General features: G+C 44.2%; 2 protein-coding genes across 5 annotated transcripts; one reads left to right on the top strand and one right to left on the bottom strand.

Moving 5' to 3' along the window:
• Positions 1-143: 143 nt before the first annotated feature.
• Positions 144-15,534, top strand: usp47 (ubiquitin specific peptidase 47). Of its 4 annotated transcripts, none has more exons than XM_040197349.2 (29): positions 176-515; positions 4,186-4,380; positions 5,565-5,681; positions 5,771-5,924; positions 6,041-6,137; positions 6,231-6,376; positions 6,457-6,536; positions 7,332-7,481; positions 7,675-7,770; positions 7,850-8,002; positions 8,171-8,329; positions 9,076-9,207; positions 9,404-9,480; positions 9,701-9,756; positions 9,983-10,095; positions 10,218-10,319; positions 10,421-10,628; positions 10,848-10,963; positions 11,108-11,227; positions 11,345-11,506; positions 11,612-12,140; positions 12,331-12,506; positions 12,602-12,682; positions 12,781-12,896; positions 12,967-13,085; positions 13,324-13,451; positions 13,548-13,595; positions 13,685-13,815; positions 14,008-15,534. In XM_040197349.2, the coding sequence occupies exons 1-29, from the start codon at positions 471-473 to the stop codon at positions 14,180-14,182; spliced, it is 3,981 nt and encodes a 1,326-aa protein (XP_040053283.1). In that variant the 5' UTR covers positions 176-470; the 3' UTR covers positions 14,183-15,534. The 4 variants fall into 4 exon arrangements, with proteins under 4 accessions (XP_040053274.1, XP_040053283.1, XP_077940910.1 ...); XM_078084784.1 differs by adding an exon at positions 3,116-3,172 and having other exon boundaries at positions 244-515; positions 11,345-12,140; XM_078084783.1 differs by lacking the exon at positions 176-515 and adding exons at positions 2,806-2,841; positions 3,116-3,172 and having other exon boundaries at positions 11,345-12,140.
• Positions 15,535-15,646: 112 nt separating this feature from the next.
• On the bottom strand, positions 15,647-19,745 carry dkk3a (dickkopf WNT signaling pathway inhibitor 3a). The gene is given in 8 exon segments (XM_040197451.2): positions 15,647-16,914; positions 17,018-17,174; positions 17,259-17,403; positions 18,237-18,329; positions 18,871-18,924; positions 19,012-19,131; positions 19,302-19,566; positions 19,568-19,745. Coding segments are annotated over 8 exon segments (957 nt in total). The 5' UTR covers positions 19,603-19,745; the 3' UTR covers positions 15,647-16,826.
• Between the last annotated feature and the right edge of the window lie 485 nt (positions 19,746-20,230).

Raw genomic sequence — 20,230 nt, 5'->3', positions numbered from 1 at the left:
CTGTGCATCTGACAGCACTATTGACAGCGCTGCATGTCAGTGGATGTCAGTTGTCTTTCACTCTAATACAGCAAATTGCTGAAAAAATTGCTGTGATCTGTGTGAATTAAAAACAATAACACCCCCACACGCGCACGCACGCACGTACGTACGTACGTGCACGAACGTCGACGTCACTCTGCCTCACACATCACGCACGCTCGTTCGGGTAGAATGTGACGCCAAAGCTCCCTGAGTGAAGTCTCACGGAGTAAAACAACGGCCATCTTTCTCCATGTAGTGCTTGGGTAGCATTACCGAGCGTGTTGCTATCACTTTGAGAAGCCTACAACTTTTGACAAGTTCAGTATTATCATCCAAGTGACTAAACTTACTACGAACCGGTCACAAAGCATGTTTGTGTTTACCGCAGCAAAGTTTTTTCGCTGACATCCTTGTCCGGATAGATACTTGCCTAAACTGTCGCACAAATGGAGATGGTGCCTAACGAGGAGAACCAGTTCGTACCCCAAGAGGTGAGATTATCGTGGACCCTGAACATGTTGGAGAACCGACCTCGAGACGTTAGCTGTCAACCGTGTAGACCGGGGTCGTTAATAGCGGCAACCCTTTGGGAGTTTGCGATCTTGTTGTATCATTTAGAGGCTATCCCTCTGCTAATAGTTAGCATTGACGTTAGCCAAACATGACTTGGACGGCCTATCACGACATGCTAACCAACCTTATAGATAGCATTAGTTAGCGGCTAGTTTCGCTAGCTAACGTCACCTGTCTAACAAAGTGAGTCTAAGGTAGCTAAAGCTTTAGCCTTGTCGTTATTTAGTTACCCTAGCTTTCAGTTTTGGTTTTCTTATCATCGACGTTGTGAGTTGTGAGATACTTTTTTGGTTGACATTATGTTATCCCCCGAACAAAGACGACTTTAGATAGCCAACATGCAAGTGACGGCCGTTGTTGTGCTATAAAGCTAGAAATAGCGTTAGCTTTTTAGGTCTGGTGAATGACATCTGCCTCTAGCTAACCAATAGCTATTTGGATGTTTTTGAAGTATCTAAACCAAATTCAAATAGCTACGTCGCTTTCCCTGATTGCCAGTACCAATTCAAAAGCAGATATGTTACGTTTAACGTTAATCTACAACGTCGCTTTAATTCAGCGTCGTGGGTGTAGCAGATTATTTAGAATGTATCTTGTAGCCTTAGTGTTAGCATTAATATTAGCTATTGCTACGTGCTAGCTAAAGCTAACGGTAACGGATTTCACTTGCTAACCTTAATGTAACGTTAGATGCAGGTACGTGTAATATAACATTAATCTTTATGTTTATCCCTAATTATTGATTACAAACATTCGCCATTCCCATTAAGACGTCCTTGATTAACTTATTGGTCACAAGATACTTAGCCGTTGCTTGTTTGTCCTGCCATGTTTGCCTTGGTGGTTAGCTGCACTTTTCTAACTTAAAGTTGGATGAAAACATCGTCTTTTACTCTTCGATGGTTCGGTTTTGTCATGTTTCCCTAACTGTACAAAATGAATCGTTCGTAGTTGTTGTAAACGACACATTTCCATCTGTTCTCCAAATGCCAATTTGTAGGCTGACGTGTTTTTCTCGTGAACAGTGTTATGTTAACGTCAACATCCTGCAGGACACCATTACTATTGACATGGTAGTCATGTTTACGTGTTATTGTCACTTGCATCTAAGGGTTGCTACAAGTTGTCTGGAGACCCCATACGGATGGTTTTATGTGACTGCATATACGTCAGTTGCAGGGTCATACGTCATGCATAAGACGTCACTCGTTAATGTGACTGGTGAGAAACAAGGATGTAATTACTCACCACTGCGCACGTACGATTTTTCATTCAGTTTCAAGGTAACGACGCAACCTTTAGTGATCCAGTTATCATTTGATAAAATCAACCTTGAGATTGTGTGGATGAAATCAGGGTATTTGCTAATCTTTTTTTCAGCAAAGCAGGAATATATTAAAGCTTTCAGCATTTGAAAAAAATCAAAAAGATAATGAAATAAGCTGATCATTTTTGTATCTCAGACTTTCCTTTAATTATTTAGACTTGCTTGTAGGACAGGAACACAAAACCTAGTGAAATATTACCTTATTACTTTAGCTCTGTCACTGCAATCGAAGGCCACTCAAATTTAACTGACTCATGTTAAGGAAGAAAACATGATCTCAAGTGTAAATCATTTGAGCTACAGTTTTGTGTTGAAAGTGGATGACAGCGGCGGTGTGTGTTCTGGGATACCAGAGGTCCCCCGAAGCTCTCTGCTGATGCTGTGGGCCCAATTAAAAGAAATATTTGTGAGGAGCAACACACTCCCACATGCAATGACATAGCATTTACTAGAAACAGAATTGCTTTCTCATTTAATTAGAGTATTAAATATTAGCATTTCCTTATGCCCTGTGAGGCCCTTATTTCCTCATCTCGGATTTTAGGATCCATGTTAACTTATTTTTAACAGTCCCTTATCTCGTGACAAAAATGGAATCCCCCATTTATCATACACCGCCAGTTTGTAACGCTCTGAAAGCATTATGTATAAACAAGCTGAAGAATACAAAATTGTTGCATATTGGTCATTTGAATAAGATTATTGATTACACCATAACATTTCTGTTCTTTCAAGTTCTTGTGTTTGTGACATGCAGTAGTATTTACATTACATTTCTGCTGGTTGCTGACAGTTCCCAACAATCTAGTCTGTCATTATTTTGGTGCCATTTAGAATCAGTTACAGCTGTAAAGAAATGCTCCCTGTACTTTGCAGTACCCGTGGCTTCATGTCAGCACCTCGTGATTATATCCACGGTAAAAATAACCTTTAATCTCATAATACACTTGTGTGTTGTCAGTTGCAGCCACTTTATAGTCAGTCAAATATTTTTGCTCGGATTACAGACTTCAAAAAGTCGCAAAACCAGAATTGAATATATTTCCTGTAACTATCCCCCTTGTGTCAGCCAAGAGGTTGATTTGGCAGCCCAACAATAATAGTTGTAGGCTTACAAGTCTAATGTAATCTTTTACAATACACTTTATTGTTGTTTCTTTAAAAGTTGTTTTCCACTCACTGTATCATTAGGGTGTGTTTCGGCGTTGCAGACAGAATATGTTTGATGAGATCAAGAGGATTTCTCAGGTACCTTTGCCTGGTGTTTGCAATGGGAGAGAGATAATGCTAATGCATGTTATCAAATAGATGCATGAAGCAGCACCAAGCTGATGTTCTTGGCTTTATCAAACAACAAAAATTGAAAATTTCTAAATGTTACTACATCTGTTCATGACTTGAAATCACTTTTTCATGCAATAGTTCATATAAATTATATATAGAAATATGAAAGCTTGCTCTGTTAATTGTTAATCGCTAAGGATAAGAACACTGGCCGCGCTTTGTCTTCCCAGGCTCGTTATATTGGCGCTTGTTAAGTGAGTCTTTCTTTCAGTCTGAAAACTGAGCCTGAACAACAACAGTACATACTCCAATTAGAAACACTTCTTTGTGTACTGCAAGTGTCCTGCTGTGTCTTGAAACCATTTACACTGTGTGTTATACTCAAATGAAGCATGTGTAAGCAGGTGCATGGGTTTGGTATTTTTCACAACACAATGTGGAAAACTTGGGAGAAAGTTGTCAACCTATCCATGTTTTTACAATTTGTAAGCAAGGACAAGGGGGTTGGTTTGTCACATGTAGGTTACCTGCCGGCGCCTATATATGAGAAAATTATGAATCATGAACTGTACCGTCTACTTGATAAGAGGCCTGGCTTTCAATGCAAATTCCTATGAAGCCTTGAGGAAATAGAACGATGGATGAGAAAATATGAGTTGCCTTTACTATGCTATCACTTTTAGAGATAAGCTCCTTTGTGTCACCAAGCAGTTTGTTTTATTACGAAGAAAGTCTATTTCCTGTGTGCAACAAAAGCCCAGCACAGATTTTACCGTTTGGTCGTTTTTAGAAATCCAGCTGTATCTTTTCCAGGAATGTAACCAACTAGTACCAAGTAGGTCATATTTGTACTCTGCACAGCTGTGTTCCTGAAGCAGACATTAGTTTCACAACCGTACTAACCATTTATTCCAAGGCGTGACTTTTCACAAGTTTGGCCAATGCTTCACGTTGATGTCGTTCTTCTTGATTTGCAGATCCAAAATGCAGCAGAAGAGCCCAGGGTGCTCTGTATCATCCAGGACATCACCAGTGCAAAGACGATCAATGAGAGGCTGACCCTCAATCTGCCTGCTTCCACCTCCCTCTCCAAACTCTACGAAGATGTCGCCCACAAAGCGGGATATGTGAAAGACACTTTTGACCTTGCCTGGGGAAATACACCTGACATGGTTAGGAAATGAATTACTCAAACTTTCTGTCTGCTTCTCTCTGATGTCGCTTTTTCCAAAATGTGATCGTACTCATACAGGTAGTGCGATGGCAGTTTGGGCTCCGCGATAGCTCTGACGGCGTAGCGGCCGGGCTTTGGTTGGTGTGGTTGAGTTCAGGTTGGGTACCGGACAAGTGAACTCTGAGATTCATGAGCCAGAGTTTGCAGTTGCTCTTCACTTGTCCTTCATTTTAAAATAAAATATTTTTTTTTGTCTAGACTCTATGTCCTGGGCACTCCCACATTGTGAGCGCTTTGTGACAAGAGTTTTTTTTTTTTTTATTCATGCTTTCAGTGTTCAAACATCTGTTCCACCAGCTCGCTTCTCCGCTAAAATAAAAACTAAATGTGTACAAACGGTTTTGCTGAGAGAAAGCACTTTTTTCAATGAAGTGCACTTGGTTAGGTTTTGATCAGAGTGAGTTGCAAACGTTATTTCGCTGTAGTTATTTGCGGGTCAGAGATTCTAATACAAGCACTCACTCGGGCCGATATGAGAGCTTATCTGCACCATCAAACACGGACAAAATATGCGTCAATCAACCACGCAAATCACTAACTTTATGCATGCAGGTTAGCGCGATGTGCGTGCAGCAGAATTATGTATTACCACTAAAATCATATCACCAATACTTTTAATAATATCAAGCCTAATCTTTATAATTTTTGTACAGGCATACCCGGTTTAAACAGAATCATTACAAAATCGTCTCAGCCTTCAAATGTCAATTTAGAATTTAAATGTCAACGCTTCGAACTATTTGGCACAGACCTACTACTCCCTTTTCTTAAATGAGCCCGAGCTAATCCTGCTGCTGACCCGGGCCGAAGCCCAGGTGCTGTGTCTGTTATGTCACTGAGTAGGTCAGTGGATTAAGCTCCTGTTTCTACTGCAGCACTTTAGTTGTTGTCCTCAGCTTGTCCCGGCAGGGGGAAAAAGTGTTGCATATTCGTAGGCATTGCTCACATGTTTGCTCCCAGCTACTTTCATCGTATGCGTCAGCACAGAGGATTTTCAGATAATGAGTTCAAGCGGAATTTAAGCCTTCATCAGTGCCTCCAGGTTCTGTACTTGTTTTGTGGCTGTTTACCAAGAATTGTAATTTTCATGTGATTTTTGTTTTTCCTCTTGTCTTCCTTCAGGCGCCCCTGGACCACAGCAGTGAGGCGACCCTCTCAGATTCTGGTTTTGAGCCTGGTGGTAAGAAGAATTTCCTCCAGCTCACAGATAAAGATGGAGAGCAGCCACAGATTGCATCGGTAATATCATTTTGCTATACGGTTAGATGTATTTTTTTTTTTTTAATTACTTTTTAAAATAATGTCCCCCTCTGTATGTTTGTGTGCAGGATGAATCAGGAACAGCAGATAGCAGTGGACTTGATGACAGCTCTCAAGAGCGGTTTATTGGGCCACTGCCTAGAGACAGTGCTGCAGGCAGCAGTGGAGACTACAGTAGTCCATCTTACTCCTACTCGTCCATCCTCAACAAATCTGAAACGGGTGAGATTTTGTCACCTGTTGAATATGTGATCTCACTCTTTGTTATTCAACCTCAACTGTCTTCTTGCTTTTTGTCTGTTGCCCCCCCCCCCCCCCCCCCCCCCCCATCGCTGTAGGTTACGTGGGTTTGGTCAACCAAGCTATGACCTGCTATCTGAACAGTCTTCTACAAACGCTGTTCATGACCCCCGAGTTCAGAAATGCACTCTACAAGTAAGAAACTACACTCATAGATATCTTTGAAGGAAAGGTGTACCTGCGAAGTACCACATCTGAAATTGTTTTGTAACTTTTGCCCAACCTAAGCTGGGAGTTTGAGGAGACTGAAGAGGATCCAGTCACTAGTATACCACACCAGCTGCAAAGGCTGTTTGTTCTGCTGCAGACTAGTAAGAAACGGGCAATCGAGACCACTGATGTGACACGGAGCTTCGGCTGGGACAGCAGCGAGGGTGAGCATTCGCACGCCCCTGTGACCGCGTGCCTCTGCGTCTGCACAGTCAGTCATACTTCTTGTGCGCCTGTCTTTTAGCTTGGCAGCAGCACGACGTGCAGGAGCTGTGCAGGGTCATGTTTGACGCCTTGGAGCAGAAGTGGAAGCAGACGGAGCAGGTGGGAGAAAGGAAAACCTTTTCCAAAGGGCCATCATTTGAAATCTATAAAATTCCTCCCCTCCCCCGCCCCGCAGTAAAAACAAAAGACCTACTGTGGGAAAGTAAAACGGGCCAGTAAGCCTCAGGGTTGGCTGTTTTCTGTTGTCTCATCTAGGGAGTGTAAAAGGACCTGCACACAGTTAATCCAGTGTGTGCAATCACAAAACTCAATTTGGGTTGAATCACGGGTTTGAGTCTCCGGTCGGATCAATTGAAAAACAAGGAGCAAAAATAACTTTTAGAGATTTTGTTTTTTGATTAAGACAGCTGTTTTATTACAGCAGCTGGACACCCCTGAAAGTGCAGCAAACAAATGAATACCATTATGACGTCAGTGCAAACCGTCAAAAACCGTTTCCATATTCGTTTGCTAGTCATCTGTAGTGTTATTTAAAAATCCGCAATTGAAATTACATGGAAATGAAATATTTTCATCTATCTTGGTATTATTAGTTTTATTCAAATATAAGCTGCTTAGAGCTGGTGTTAGGAAGTTAAGCAGGTCAAATATATGTTGCAGTGGAAACGCCACATTCAAGCAACCAGATTTATTTAACATTTAATGCATCTATTTTTAATCCATGGACAGTTTTGGATGGCAGGGAGTGTCGCACAGAAATCATTGCACACTGGTTCCACTTTTTAGTGAGAGAATGTAGCAGGGTGAGAACACTTTGTGGTCCAGACAAATTATTTTTTGTTAACTCTAAAAGATGGCTGACGAGATCTGACTGTCGTGCCTCCATTTCCTCAGGCTGACTTGATCAACCAGCTGTACCAGGGGAAGCTGAAGGATTATGTCCGTTGTCTGGAGTGTGGCTATGAGAGCTGGAGGATTGATACCTACCTGGACATTCCTCTTGTAATCAGACCCTTTGGAGCCAGCCAGGCCTACGGCAGTGTGGTGAGTCGTCTCTCCTTATTTCATTCCTTTTAAACCTTTAACGACCGGAAACTGAAGCACTCATTCCATATTTTGGATTTACAACCATATTAAGGCCCTTGATTCAGTGGATGCAGCTCATTTTAATACAGTTTATGCCCATTTAAATATTTTGGCTTCCAAAAGATTTTATTTATTTATTTTCCTGTAACAGGAAGAGGCTTTGCAGGCATTCATCCAACCAGAAACTCTGGATGGGCCCAACCAGTACTTCTGTGAACGCTGCAAAAAGAAATGCGACGCCCGTAAGGTGAGCGCAGGGACAATGTGACATGGGACTCGTGTTCAGTGAAGATGGTTGTGACCTTGATAAATGCTTCTCTTTACAGGGTCTGAGATTTCTGCACTTCCCCTACCTGCTGACACTGCAGCTGAAACGGTTTGATTTTGACTACACCACCATGCATCGCATCAAGCTTAATGACCGAATGACTTTCCCCGAGGAGCTGGATATGAGTCCATTCATCGACGTGGAAGATGAGGTGAGGACGGATATTGCTGTCCATCACAATTTCTGATTCAAAAATGAATACCCAGAATATTATTGTCCATCAATCTCCAATCAACTATAAATGCACATAACAAGGTCACACACCCTACTTAATTCAAATGAGCTCTTCCGTTATAGTGTTTGAAATTGCCTCCTTCAGAAGTCGCCTCAGACAGAGAGCTGCACTGACAGCGGAGCAGAGAATGAAGGCAGTTGCCACAGCGACCAGATGAGCAATGATTTTTCCACCGATGATTGTGTGGATGAAGGCATCTGCTTGGACAGCACTGGCAGCACAGACAGGGCGTTGAAGCCAAAGGTACTTGTCCTGAATGCTCACTACAATCATGATGTTGTTAATATCCTTGTTTCAATTGACTGGCCGTTGGAGGACAGTGAACTTATTGTCATGTTCAAGAAGCCAGTGTGAGATGATTGCATTATCTCGCTGGAAGAGGGTACACTGTGGGCATAATGAGATGGACGTGGTCCGCAACGATAGGCTGCGGCATTTAAACAGGGCTCAATTGTTACCAAGAAGATATCCCCCCACCAGTACACCACCAGCCTGAACCGTTGATACAAGGCAGCTTTCATGTTGTTTTCCTCACTGACCGGAGGGGCACCCGGTGTGGTGTTCTGCTGCAGTAGCCAGTCTTCCTCGAGGTTCCACGTGCGATCAGAGATGGTGTTCTGCATTTCTTGGTTCTAGCGAGTGGATATTTGAGTTACTGTTGCCTTTCTATCATCTCCAAGCAGTCTGCCTGTTCTCCTCTGACCTCTCACATCAACAAGGCATTTTCGCCCAAAAAACTGCAGCTCACTGGATATTTTCTCTTTTTCGGACCATTCTCTGTAAACCCTAAAGATGGTTGTGTGTGATCAGCAGGTTGTGACTTACTCGCCACACTTGTCTTGACCAGGTTATTCGTTTGTGGGACGTGCGCTCTCTAGCCGCTGGTGGGAGCATCGGTCTGGGCAGAACTGCCATGCGAAACACGCTGTTACATAATTCAACTTGGTTGTTTCTTTTATATGAAGAAGTTGTTTTCTGTCTATTCCCAGAGCTTGCCAATCTTTGAGCTGTTCTCTGTCATGGTGCATTCTGGGAGCGCTGCGGGTGGTCACTACTACGCCTGCATCAAATCCTTCAGTGACGGCCAGTGGTACAGCTTCAACGATCAGCACGTTAGCAAGGTCAGCCTCAGCACTCGAGTAACCGGTTTACTCAGCTTATCCTACTTACATGTCTGTGAGAATGACTCTGGCGGAGGGATGTATCTGTGTTTGGTTGTTACTAAACCAAGCATAGTATCCATGTCATTAAAACCGTTTACATGTTGTAAACATGGTCCGGGCCGTTTGGTAAGATTCCGTGTAATCTGTTGAGCAGATCACCCAAGATGATATCAGAAAGACGTACGGGGGATCATCAGGCACCAGAGGCTACTATTCCAGCGCCTTTGCAAGGTGAGTTGTGTCTCATGGGTTACGGGTCACATGCTTCGTCTGTACTAATACACTTGTCCTTTATGTGTCCTTTAAGTGTCAGAAAACCCCCACAAGCGTCTTGTTTGTCATTCTTTTCCTTTTGTTCCTTTTGAAAACGATATAACTTTTGACACAGAAGTGTATATTTTCTACATATATTCCAATTCACTCCTTAACTAGACATCTTTTTTCTCATCAGCTCTACAAATGCGTATATGCTGATTTATAGATTGAAGGATCCCTCGAGGAATGCAAGTAAGAAATGGATTTTAATGACTTATGCTAAATGTTCTGTAATATTCCCAAGAACTATAGAAAACCACGCCTGTCGGCATCCCAGAGGCTGTGTCTGGCTTATGCAGATGTTTTTTTTTAATATTTCCATCATAATATTACTCTATATTACTTGGGTTGCCTTGACTCTGAAGGTCCTAGAATTACTATCCAGTTTCAACGTGTACCCTGTCTTTCCTGTCTGCAGAGTATTTGGCTGGGGAAGAGTTCCCAGAGCACATAAAGAGTTTAGTTCAAAAGGAGAAAGAGTCTGAAGAGCAGGAAAAGAGACAGCGGGAGATTGAGCGCAACACTTGCAAGGTACGTGGTCCACGTTCGATTGGTTCAACATCTACAGTTTTGCTGAATGAGGATCAGTTGACAGGTTGCTCTTCTTGTAAAACAATCTAAACCTTTACTACTCTCTTGCTTCTTACCTCCAGATAAAGCTTTTCTGCATGCATCCTGTAAAGATGATGATGGAGAGCAAGCTGGAGGTACACAAAGACAAAACTCTCCGAGAAGCAACAGAAATGGCCTATAAGGTGGGCTGGTTTACGATTTGTCTTCACAATCAGTTTTTCCAACAACATAATAAATCAGTAGAGTACAAGCAGGTTTTTGATTGGTATGTTTTGTACCTCAGATGATGGAGCTGGAGGGAGTGGCGTCTCTGGACTGCTGCCGCTTGGTGAAGTACGACGAGTTTCACGAGTACCTGGAGCGCTCCTATGAAGGCGAGGAGGACACACCGATGGGTCTGCTGCTCGGAGGAGTCAAGTCCTCGTATATGTTCGACCTACTGCTTGAGAGCCGCAAACCGGAGCAAGTGTTCCAGCCTTACAAACCTGGAGGTCAGTGGGCTGCTACCATTTAGCCATACTCCTCTTGTACCGTGGTGTCAAGTGCAACACAAGTGTGTGTGAGCAGTTACTTCTGCTTCATTGTCTCATGAAGGCAATGTTCACGACTATGTTATGCGCGCCGGCAATAAAGGGGCATGTAGATGGTCAGATCACAGCAAATTAATGCAATAACTTTTTGTCTGTGGGTGTGTTGCTGATTTCCTTCAGAGGTGATGGTGAAGGTTCATGTTGTGGATCTGAAGAGTGAGACCATCGCCACTCCAATCAGTGTTCGGGCGTACTTGAACCAGACGATCACTGAATTCAAACAGCTTATTGCGCAGGTGTTGTACTCTCCTCTGTTCCGTCCATCATCTTTCTTCCTCAACTTTTAAACTTTAACACAGAATTGTAAAATATATTGAATGCATTAGCCATGAGAGTGTGAGAATTTGTTCAGACTTCAGCCTTGTGTTTGCCCTTCTTAGGCTACAGCGCTTTCTTCAGAAAGCATGCGTGTGGTCCTGGAGCGCTGCTATAACGACCTCCGGCTCCTGTATGTTCCCAACAAGACGCTGAAAGCTGAGGGGTTCTTCAGGAGTAACAAGGTCTCCACATTTTCATTTTAAGTATTTTTCATTGTTAGTTTTGTATTAGAGAATCTACTTGAAGAATTCTAAAGATTAAACTTGAATTTGATCCGTTTCTCTCTTTGCTGTCATCAGGTCTTTGTAGAGAGCTCCGAGTCGGCTGATCATCAGGTTGCTTTCACCGAATCGCTCTTGTGGAAACTGTTGGATCGTCACGGCAATACGATCCGCCTCTTGGTCCTACTCCCCGAGCAGTCTCCTGGCTCCTTGGCCAACAGGACTCTTGGCCAAAAAGTAGTAGGTGACTCCGATGTGCCCTTAGAGGGTGCAACGGGTAACAGCCAATCGGTGGAGGCGATCCTCGAGGAGAGCACAGAAAAGTTAAAGAATCTGTCTCTGCAGCAGCAGCAGGCCTCCAGCACTAGTGACAGCCAGAAAAGCTCTGACGCCAGCGACTTTGAACCCATCGAATCCCCGACCCGAGAGGCCGACTCTTCCCTCTGTGTGGCAGCAGACAACAGAGAGTTAGAGAACCGGATCGGAGCCGCGGCGGGAGGCAGCAGCGGCGCCTCCTCCGACCCCGAGAACCACTTTGCCTGTGAGGAGCGCTCAGACTCTGAGGTGAACAACGACCGCAGCACCAGCTCAGTGGACAGCGACATCCTGAGCTCCAGTCACAGTAGTGACACCCTGTGCAATGCAGACAGCGGGCCCATACAGCTGGCCAACGGCTTGGACTCGCACAGCATCACAAGTAGCCGTCGCTCAAAAGCCCACGAGGGCAAGAAGGAGACCTGGGACACTGCTGAGGAAGACTCTGGAACAGACAGCGAGTACGACGACAATGGGAAGAGCAAGGCAGAGGCACAGTACCTGTACTTCAAAGCAGAGCCTTGTTCGCAAGACGACTCCTCATCGAATGCACAAAAATGTACGAATGTCTCCTTTATGATGCCGTTTAAAGGACGAGTCATCTTTAACTAAGGAAAACTAGTTCAAAGTCTTAGGCAGACATGAAACCCTAATTTTGAGCAGAACAAGATTGACTTTGCATTGAAAATATCACAAATTGAAATCAGTTCTTCGCCGTTTAATTGTTGTTAATTTGTCATCTGCTTCAGGTTTAGTGGTTCACGTGGACAAGAGAATAACGCTAGCAGCATTTAAACTGAACCTGGAGCCGTATGTGGGAGTCGCCGCCACCCAGTTCAAGGTGTTTCGTGTGTACGCCAACAACCAGGAGTTTGAGAGTGTCCGGCTCAACGAAACGCTCTCCTCATTCTCCGACGATAACAAGGTCAGAATCACTTTTAGAAATGACACGTTGATTTATGATTGATTTTCTGTTGAGCGAGGGATTACAAGACTTGTAAGTTTTATGTCTTCCCGTAGATAACAATTAGATTGGGAAGAGCACTGAAAAAGGGTGAATACAGAGTGAAAGTGTATCAGCTGCTAGTGAATGAAGCAGAGGTAAGAACTGTCCCAATGCTCAGGAAGAGTGTGCCTGAATGACCTGACTAATTTGTGATCGCAAATGTTGACCGTGTTCCCACGCTCGTGTTTCTCAGCCCTGCAAGTTCCTCGTGGACACGGTGTTTGCCAAGGGCATGACCGTCAGACAGTCCAAAGTGGAGCTGCTCCTTCAGATGAAAGAGCAGTGCAAGCTTGACCTCAACATTGACAGGTGAGAAAATAAGTTAAAAAGCAACAACAAAAGAAAACGTAGCTGCATATAAAACTGTGTGTGTGTTTAGTGTTCGTCTCAGGAAAAAGACGTGGAAGAACCCAGGCACAGTGTTTCTGGATTATCATGTCTATGAAGAAGACATCAGCATCTCCTCCAACTGGGAAGTTTTCCTGGAAGTTCTCAATGGTAACACTCATTCTGCTGTTTCTTTCAACCGCAATTTATTTTTTGTCCCAACAGACTAAAATGATTAATTAAGTTAATAAAAGTCACCTTTTCACTCTGAGACTCAAGGAAATGTCACAAAAATGTTGTTCTTTTTCAAATCTACATAAGTCAGCATTACTACTGAGTGCAGAGCATTTTTCTTTCCAGGTGGAAAAGTAACATACTTTCTCTCTCTGGTCTCTCTCTGTTTTCCCAGAACCGGAGAAGAAGTCCATGTCCCAGCTGGCTGTCCTCACCCGGAGATGGAGCCCCGCTACAATGAAGCTGGGGCCCTTCCAGGAGGTTATTCTGGAGAGCAGCAGTGTAGAAGAACTCAAGGAGAAGGTATGTCTGTGTGTACAATTACAGCATTGTCATTTCTCGATCGACAAATGGTCCAAGTACCATTCATCCGCCATGTGTTTTTTCTTCCATTTGCAGCTTAGCGAAATTAGCAATATTCCTCTTGAAAACCTGGACTTTGCAAAGGTATGTGAAATACCTCACACAGGACACCCAGTTTTTCTCCTAATGTTTCTAAACGATCGACTGAGAATCCACCTTTCTGCTCTGTACAGGGTAGAGGAACATTTCCTTGTGATATTTCTGTGTTGGAGATCCACCAGGATTTGGACTGGAACCCTAAGGTGTTGACTCTTAACGTGTGGCCTCTGTACATCTGTGACGACGGAGCTGTGGTGTTCTACAGGTAAAACAATGACATTCCACACACACACACACACACACACACACACACACACACACACACAGGACTATGGCGCCAAGCGATAACATGGACAATAAAATGCTGCTAGAGTACCAGATTTCAGTTGTGGACACGCGCTTCTGATCAATTTTCTTCCGCTGACTTGAGACGAACATCACTGTGGTCCTTGTGCAGGGACAGCACGGAGGACCCTATGGAGCTGTCGGACGAGGAGCGCAGTGAGCTGATGAAGAAGGAGAGCAGCCGTCTGCTTAAGACGGGACACCGCGTCAGCTACTCGCCACGCAAGGAGAAGGCCCTCAAGATCTACCTGGACGGAGGCCCGGCCAAGGACCTGGGGCAGGACTGAGTTGCTGAGCGCCGCTCCTCGCTATCTGGATTGCGTGGCTGCTGCAGCGGAGCATCCAGGCTACGGGTCTCGGTGTGAGTGTCCGGCCTGGACGGGGACTTGAACATCAAGCAGTGTCTCTCGTGCTCCACCCTGAGCCCAATGACCGGCTCCGAAACCCTGTTGTGCACTATAGTGTATTGTACTGTAAAGGTTAAAGGGAAGTACAAAAGCTATTGAATACAGATTAAAAAAAGACTGTATAGACAAATCAATTGATCGTAAATAGCTCCAGAGATGGATGCAGAGATGTTAGGACTGTGAAATTGGCTAGAAAGCATCCATCCTGTCTATTGAAGTCTCTTTCCCGCTTACTGCATTTCTCCTCACGTTTCAGGAACAATGTTGATGCAGATTCATCTGTGACCGTATTGTAAACCCATGTGCTCACACTCTGAGCGATGCTCTAATATAGACATTATTTTAATCCTACATTGCCTACCTTCCATTCGAACAATGTAAAAGCCAACAGCACACACAAACAAGAGCTTCTTATCCAGCCTTCCTCAGCCTCTTGTGAGGCTGACCTCATTCTCTCAGTGACTTTGACAATTTTATTTGCAGGATTTTATTCCTCCAAAAAGCAACAGTTGATAACTTTCTACTCCGCTGATGGAATGAGTTTTCCTTACTGCTGCTCTTGTTGCTTAATGGGGGCTTTACCTTTGCTACATCACTTCCACTAGATGTAATGGTGCATGGCTAATGGTGGTCCTGTAAAACAAAGTACAATGAAACAACCAATGTTAAGAATGCTCTTGCATTGTTTTGATTTCTTGTAAATTATTTTTTTGCTCCAAATGCAACAATCCATCGAGGTCTTGCGGGGCACCAGGCGTGCATCTGTTCTCTGCATTTCCCTTTAATTTAGAAATTGGATTTCTTTGTTTTTCTTCTATTTTTAGCACCATGCGAACTGGGTGTACATCTCTTGTGTCATTTGTGTGTGTGTGTGTGTGTGTGTGTGTGTGTGTGTTGTACTACGGGGTGGAAGCTCTCTGGGATTTTGGAAGAGAGCCTGAGTTTGTTTATGGCGCTTCTACCTGCTGCTGCTTGATAGACTGTCACCAGAGGGTCTATAAAGCCCAGTGGACTCCTCAGTCTGCCCGGGCGACTGATGTAAAGACTGAGGCTCGGCATCCCGGCCCCTCTGGGATGCCGACGCTGCCACCAGCTATTCACTGTAGAAATGGCAATATCTTTTCTTGTTTTCTTTTTATTGATGTTAATGTGTATTTCTTTGAGATTTAAATCCTGTGTGGAGATGGTAAAAGATGATTTTAGTAATTAATTAAAATGCTTTTCTTTCATAACTGCAGTTTTCTGTCACTGTAAAGTGAAATGGCTTAATTTAACTCACAAATCCTTCTGCCCTGTTTAAGAAAAGGGGGTTCTGGTGTTACAGAAACAATTCTTTTCCTGATCGTGGGAGTTGCACAAGCAGAGGTTTAATTAACAGCTTTATGTATCAAACACCATCACAAGCTATATTCACACATACATCTATTACTGCTTATATTCACATCACACCTTCATGTGGCCATTTTTAAATTATGAGTCACAGAGTACACAAAGACAATGTTAATATCACTAGAACTACAAATGCTTGTATAAATGCTATAAAGCTACATCCTTTATAGTTACTGATTTGGACTTTGTTCAACATGTTTGTATAATCAACAGAATAATATGAATTGAAATCATTTTAGTGGAATAAGTGATGTTGGACAGCGTTTCATCTTCTTGTGCAAACAACCTTTCATCTTTGAGGCATAAAAACATTGGTCTTGGCAAGAACGTCCATATTCTGTGAAAGGAAGCAGCAGCGGAGCTTATACGGCTGGGATCAAGAAAGGATTGCACCAAAACATTTTTGGGAGAAGAACAAGGAAAAGCTTTGATACTCACAACTTTAGGATATCAAAGCATCTACAGTAAGATTTACTCTTCAAATAAATGTTGAGCTTTTATCAGACATTTAAGAGTTTAGATAGTAGCAGCTATGTATATGTTAACATAATTCTTTGTCATGGTAGGGTTTCCTGTGGATGAATACAGGTGTAATGTTGGGGAGGGTGGAAAGGTAAAGAATAATCCATGGTTGCCCGCCTCTGGGATAGTGTTTCATTGAACATGCAGTGAATTCAGCATGATCAATGAGTCTGGCATCAGGTTTCTTTTTTTCTTCCTTGTGCATAAAGTACTGCAGTGGGACTGCAAACTGGGTGTTCCCCTGGTTCTATTCTGGCTTCACTTTATCAGGATGACGCAGCGCTGCTACATAGTTGTCTTCAGCTGATGACCAATGTGACACGGGCCGCAACAAGTTTAAACCGCGTGTAGTCAACAAGCGATTCAGTGTGTTAGGGTGGGTTGTGCGGCTGGGATAAACAAAGGGTTAGAGCTGCAGCATGTAGTACAGTGTTATTTACTATGATAACAGGCCTTTGTAAATATAGTGTTTCCCGTCAGGTCTCGATATAGCGGACAAAATGAATCTATTCTCCTTATTTTTCCATGCGGTGTAACTTTACCTCTTTGAATTACGCTGGCAAGCAGAAAGCGCTATAGAAGTGGAGTCCGTGCACACGAAATCCGTCTGCGTCTATATGATGTAGTCTATCTCGGAGTACAGGCTGTCCATCTGGTCCTCTTCACTCGAGTCCTCTCCTTTAAGGCACATGGACCCTCGACTGTTCCACAAGCACAGCAATGGAGCATTGGTGTGAAAGTTAGCCGCTGACGTGCCCGTGAAGCATTAATAGGATTCTTTGCTTTGGAATGTACTGCACTCACCCGAGGTGCTGACAGTGGAGATCTCCTGCGCAGGGGCAATGTTTGCTGGGTCCCTCGTCCTGAGTGTCCCAGGACAGCAGCTCCAGCAGGTGGTTGGAGGCCCCAAAGCAGCGCTCGCGCTCGATGGGTTTGGCCGAGCACACGGGGAAGAACAGGGCTGAATACACGGACAAACCCCACAGACGTGTTTAAGAGGTAGAGAACCCATAAGAACTGCGCTGGACTCGGCTTTGTACTGTACCTTTATGGAAGAGACAGCAAAGGTCCGGGCTGCAATCCGCCTGGTATTGACAAGTGCTGCCAGCCGCTCCTTTGGTTGCATTTAGACTGCACTGACCCCACACGCACAGCTGTTCACCGCAGCACTCATTGTCCTTAGTGCAGGACTGAAATAATGAAAACACATGTCAGCAAAGGTTAATCTTTAATCCAAAGCAAAGGCTTTCAGTAACACACGTGTCCTAAAAGGAGCAGAAATGTTCAGATCAAAAAGGCTGAAACTCACCTGAGCAATAACGGCGTTAACTATTCTCTAACTGTGACGTCTACGGATGTTTTCCTTTTTTCGTTAATAATAAGTGAGATCAGCAGGTCAACTGGTCTCTGATGGCAACGTGACAGGTTCCTGCACACCCTGCATGAGTTGTTAGTTAGAGGATACGGGCAGCCGCGTTTTTGCATATTATTATATTATATTATTCTGCAGACATTTTGAGGAGGCGAAGATGCTGTTCTCTGTGTATTTATTGTCCACGTACACCGTTCCACTTGTTTGGCAGCCTGCCATTACCTTCATCCCGTTGCGTTGCTTTTTACTCTGCCAAACAAAGACCCATTCATCTAACGATGACGCGACAAGATCGGCAGAAATAACGCCGTCTTAAATAAACCCGATGGCTGAGTCTATAATTGGAGGACTCTCATTACTAATGCTCATTTTATTCTGGGCGTCCTTTGAGAGGGGAATGGATGACAGTGGGGAAAGGACGGGCTCTTATTTAACCTTGACACATGATGTTCTTTCACGTGAAAGCTCATAGCACAAACAACACGCTCCGGTTACACTTGTGGACACGCTGCAATGCGGTCGAGGTGAAACCCCAGCTGGCCGGAAGGGACCATGTGTGAGTTTTCATTTGAAAGCAACGGTACATCACAGAGAAAACTGACCAAAACGGTGCCGGCCGCCATGAAAAAAGGGACTCGGTGGTTCACTCACCATGTCGATTGCTTTACAAGGGACACACTTGGACTTGTGCGTGTTATTGAGGCAATAAGTTCCCTTCACACAGTCCCCATCACTGAGGCATTTCTAAACACAAGAAAATATGTATTGATTGAAACAAAGCAACAATATGTTTTATTTAAAAAAAACTTCATTCAACACATGTGGAGTATTTCGGAGGGAAATTAAACCAAATAACGTTGGAGATTGTTCTTATCAATCAGTTGTTTTTGTTTTCTTGTAACTGTGACATAATATGACAAAATGTTGCTCTTCAACTTTCAGATACTTTGAGAATAACGCTGTTTCCGTGTCGCGGAAGCTTAATCCTGAAAGGCTATTCCAGTCACACCTCATCACGTATTTATTAACAACAGAGTACAGTCACCTTTCTGACAGGTCAGTCGCAGTTTGCTTTTCTTTCAGCCAGAAGGCACCAACGCAAGGTCTGATTCATTTGTAGTCATTATGCAAAGACAGTAGCTGGGACGCTCCCGCCGGTCGTTACCTGATCTTAAGGCCTTCTCGTCTTAAGACAAATTCAAACCCAGCAGCCATAAAGATGTACTTGTGCTTCAACATTCTGTGGACTGAACTGAATATCATTACGGAAACAGAATAAACTTACGTAATCGATTTCGTTCCCCAGGTCACCAGAGTGGACAGATGTGTTGTTGGTCTCCTGTGTGAAAGTGAAACATCTGTTAAGTTGAATTCATAACGGGCAAACAAACGCTTCCTCAAATTTGTTTACTGTTCCCAGGCTCACCGGCTCTACGGAGGAATGGACATATTCACTATCAATAACTTTATCGGAAGCGCTGTCATTGTGTGGACTCGGAGGAAGGTCATTGGGATGAGGGCTGAGACTGCCGCTGTCGTTGTTCCTCTAGAAGAATTGGAGAGATGATCAGAGACGTAGAGATGCATTAAGAAGTCACTCGTGTATCACAGCTCCTCCTTCCACGGCTGCCTCTTAGCTTTCCATATCCCTCACAAGACACAACACTATTTTAAAATAAAATGCAATCTCATGTCAGAATGCTCTCATCTGCCTACTTGGTGCAACGCATCCTCGAGCTTTTGCTGCGGATCTCCGGGCAGTTGCTCCACTTGTGCGATGCGGTCCAGCTCCGTTTGTCCCCAGACGGAATTATCCTCAAGGATGTGAGGGAAGCCTGAGTCGACTATCTCAGGGAGGATGCCATGGCAGACTGCCGTGAGAGCCCCAACTAGCAGGGCGAGGCGCATCATGCTGCTGCTGCTGCCGCTGCTGCACTCGGAGGGTGTGGTGCTGATGCTGAGAAACGCAAACAGCGACGCCACAGCTGATGCGTCTCATCACCGAGGGGGTCGTCATCGCCTCAGTCCGTGTTCATCTCCATAGCATCGTGTGCTGTAAGCAGGCAGGGGACGACTTCCAGGACAAGAAATAGCCCCGCATGAAAGTGTGAAGTCACAGGTTTTGGGGGAATTGGGGAACCCTCCCACGCCTCCAGACCCGGCGGCACCATGGACGTGTAACGTGGGAAGCATTGACCACAACAATCGGAACGGCCACAATAATAAAGTATGCAAACACGTGTCACGTTCAGGGTGAATGATGGTGCCTTTAAGCACACGTGAACGTTGTACCTTCACACGCGGACCACGAGGCGGAGTCATTCGCTTTTAACAGTTATATCCGGGTCACGGACTTCACTGCTTTACGCGCACGTTCGCCGTGTTTGTTCAGTGGGTTTTGTCCGCGTAGACTATAGTTTCCGCTGACACGAAGTAAAGTTCCTAATGTGCGTCGGCTGACTGCGGTCCGGCCACATATGGGGCGCCCAGGTGGTCACGTGGAACCGCACCTGGAGAGCCAGAGTAGTGTTTTCATTCAATTATTAGCGTGTTGAATGTTGAATCAATATCAGTTAACCATTGAGACACGCACACATTCAAATTACATTGTAAAATCGTCAGTATTTAATGATCTAGCGAAGTTT

The sequence above is a fragment of the Gasterosteus aculeatus genome, chromosome 12 (genome assembly GCF_964276395.1).
Source record: "Gasterosteus aculeatus chromosome 12, fGasAcu3.hap1.1, whole genome shotgun sequence".
Classification (NCBI taxonomy): domain Eukaryota; kingdom Metazoa; phylum Chordata; class Actinopteri; order Perciformes; family Gasterosteidae; genus Gasterosteus; species Gasterosteus aculeatus.
Note: the sequence above shows the minus strand (reverse complement) of the source record. Positions and strands in the feature narration are given on the sequence as shown.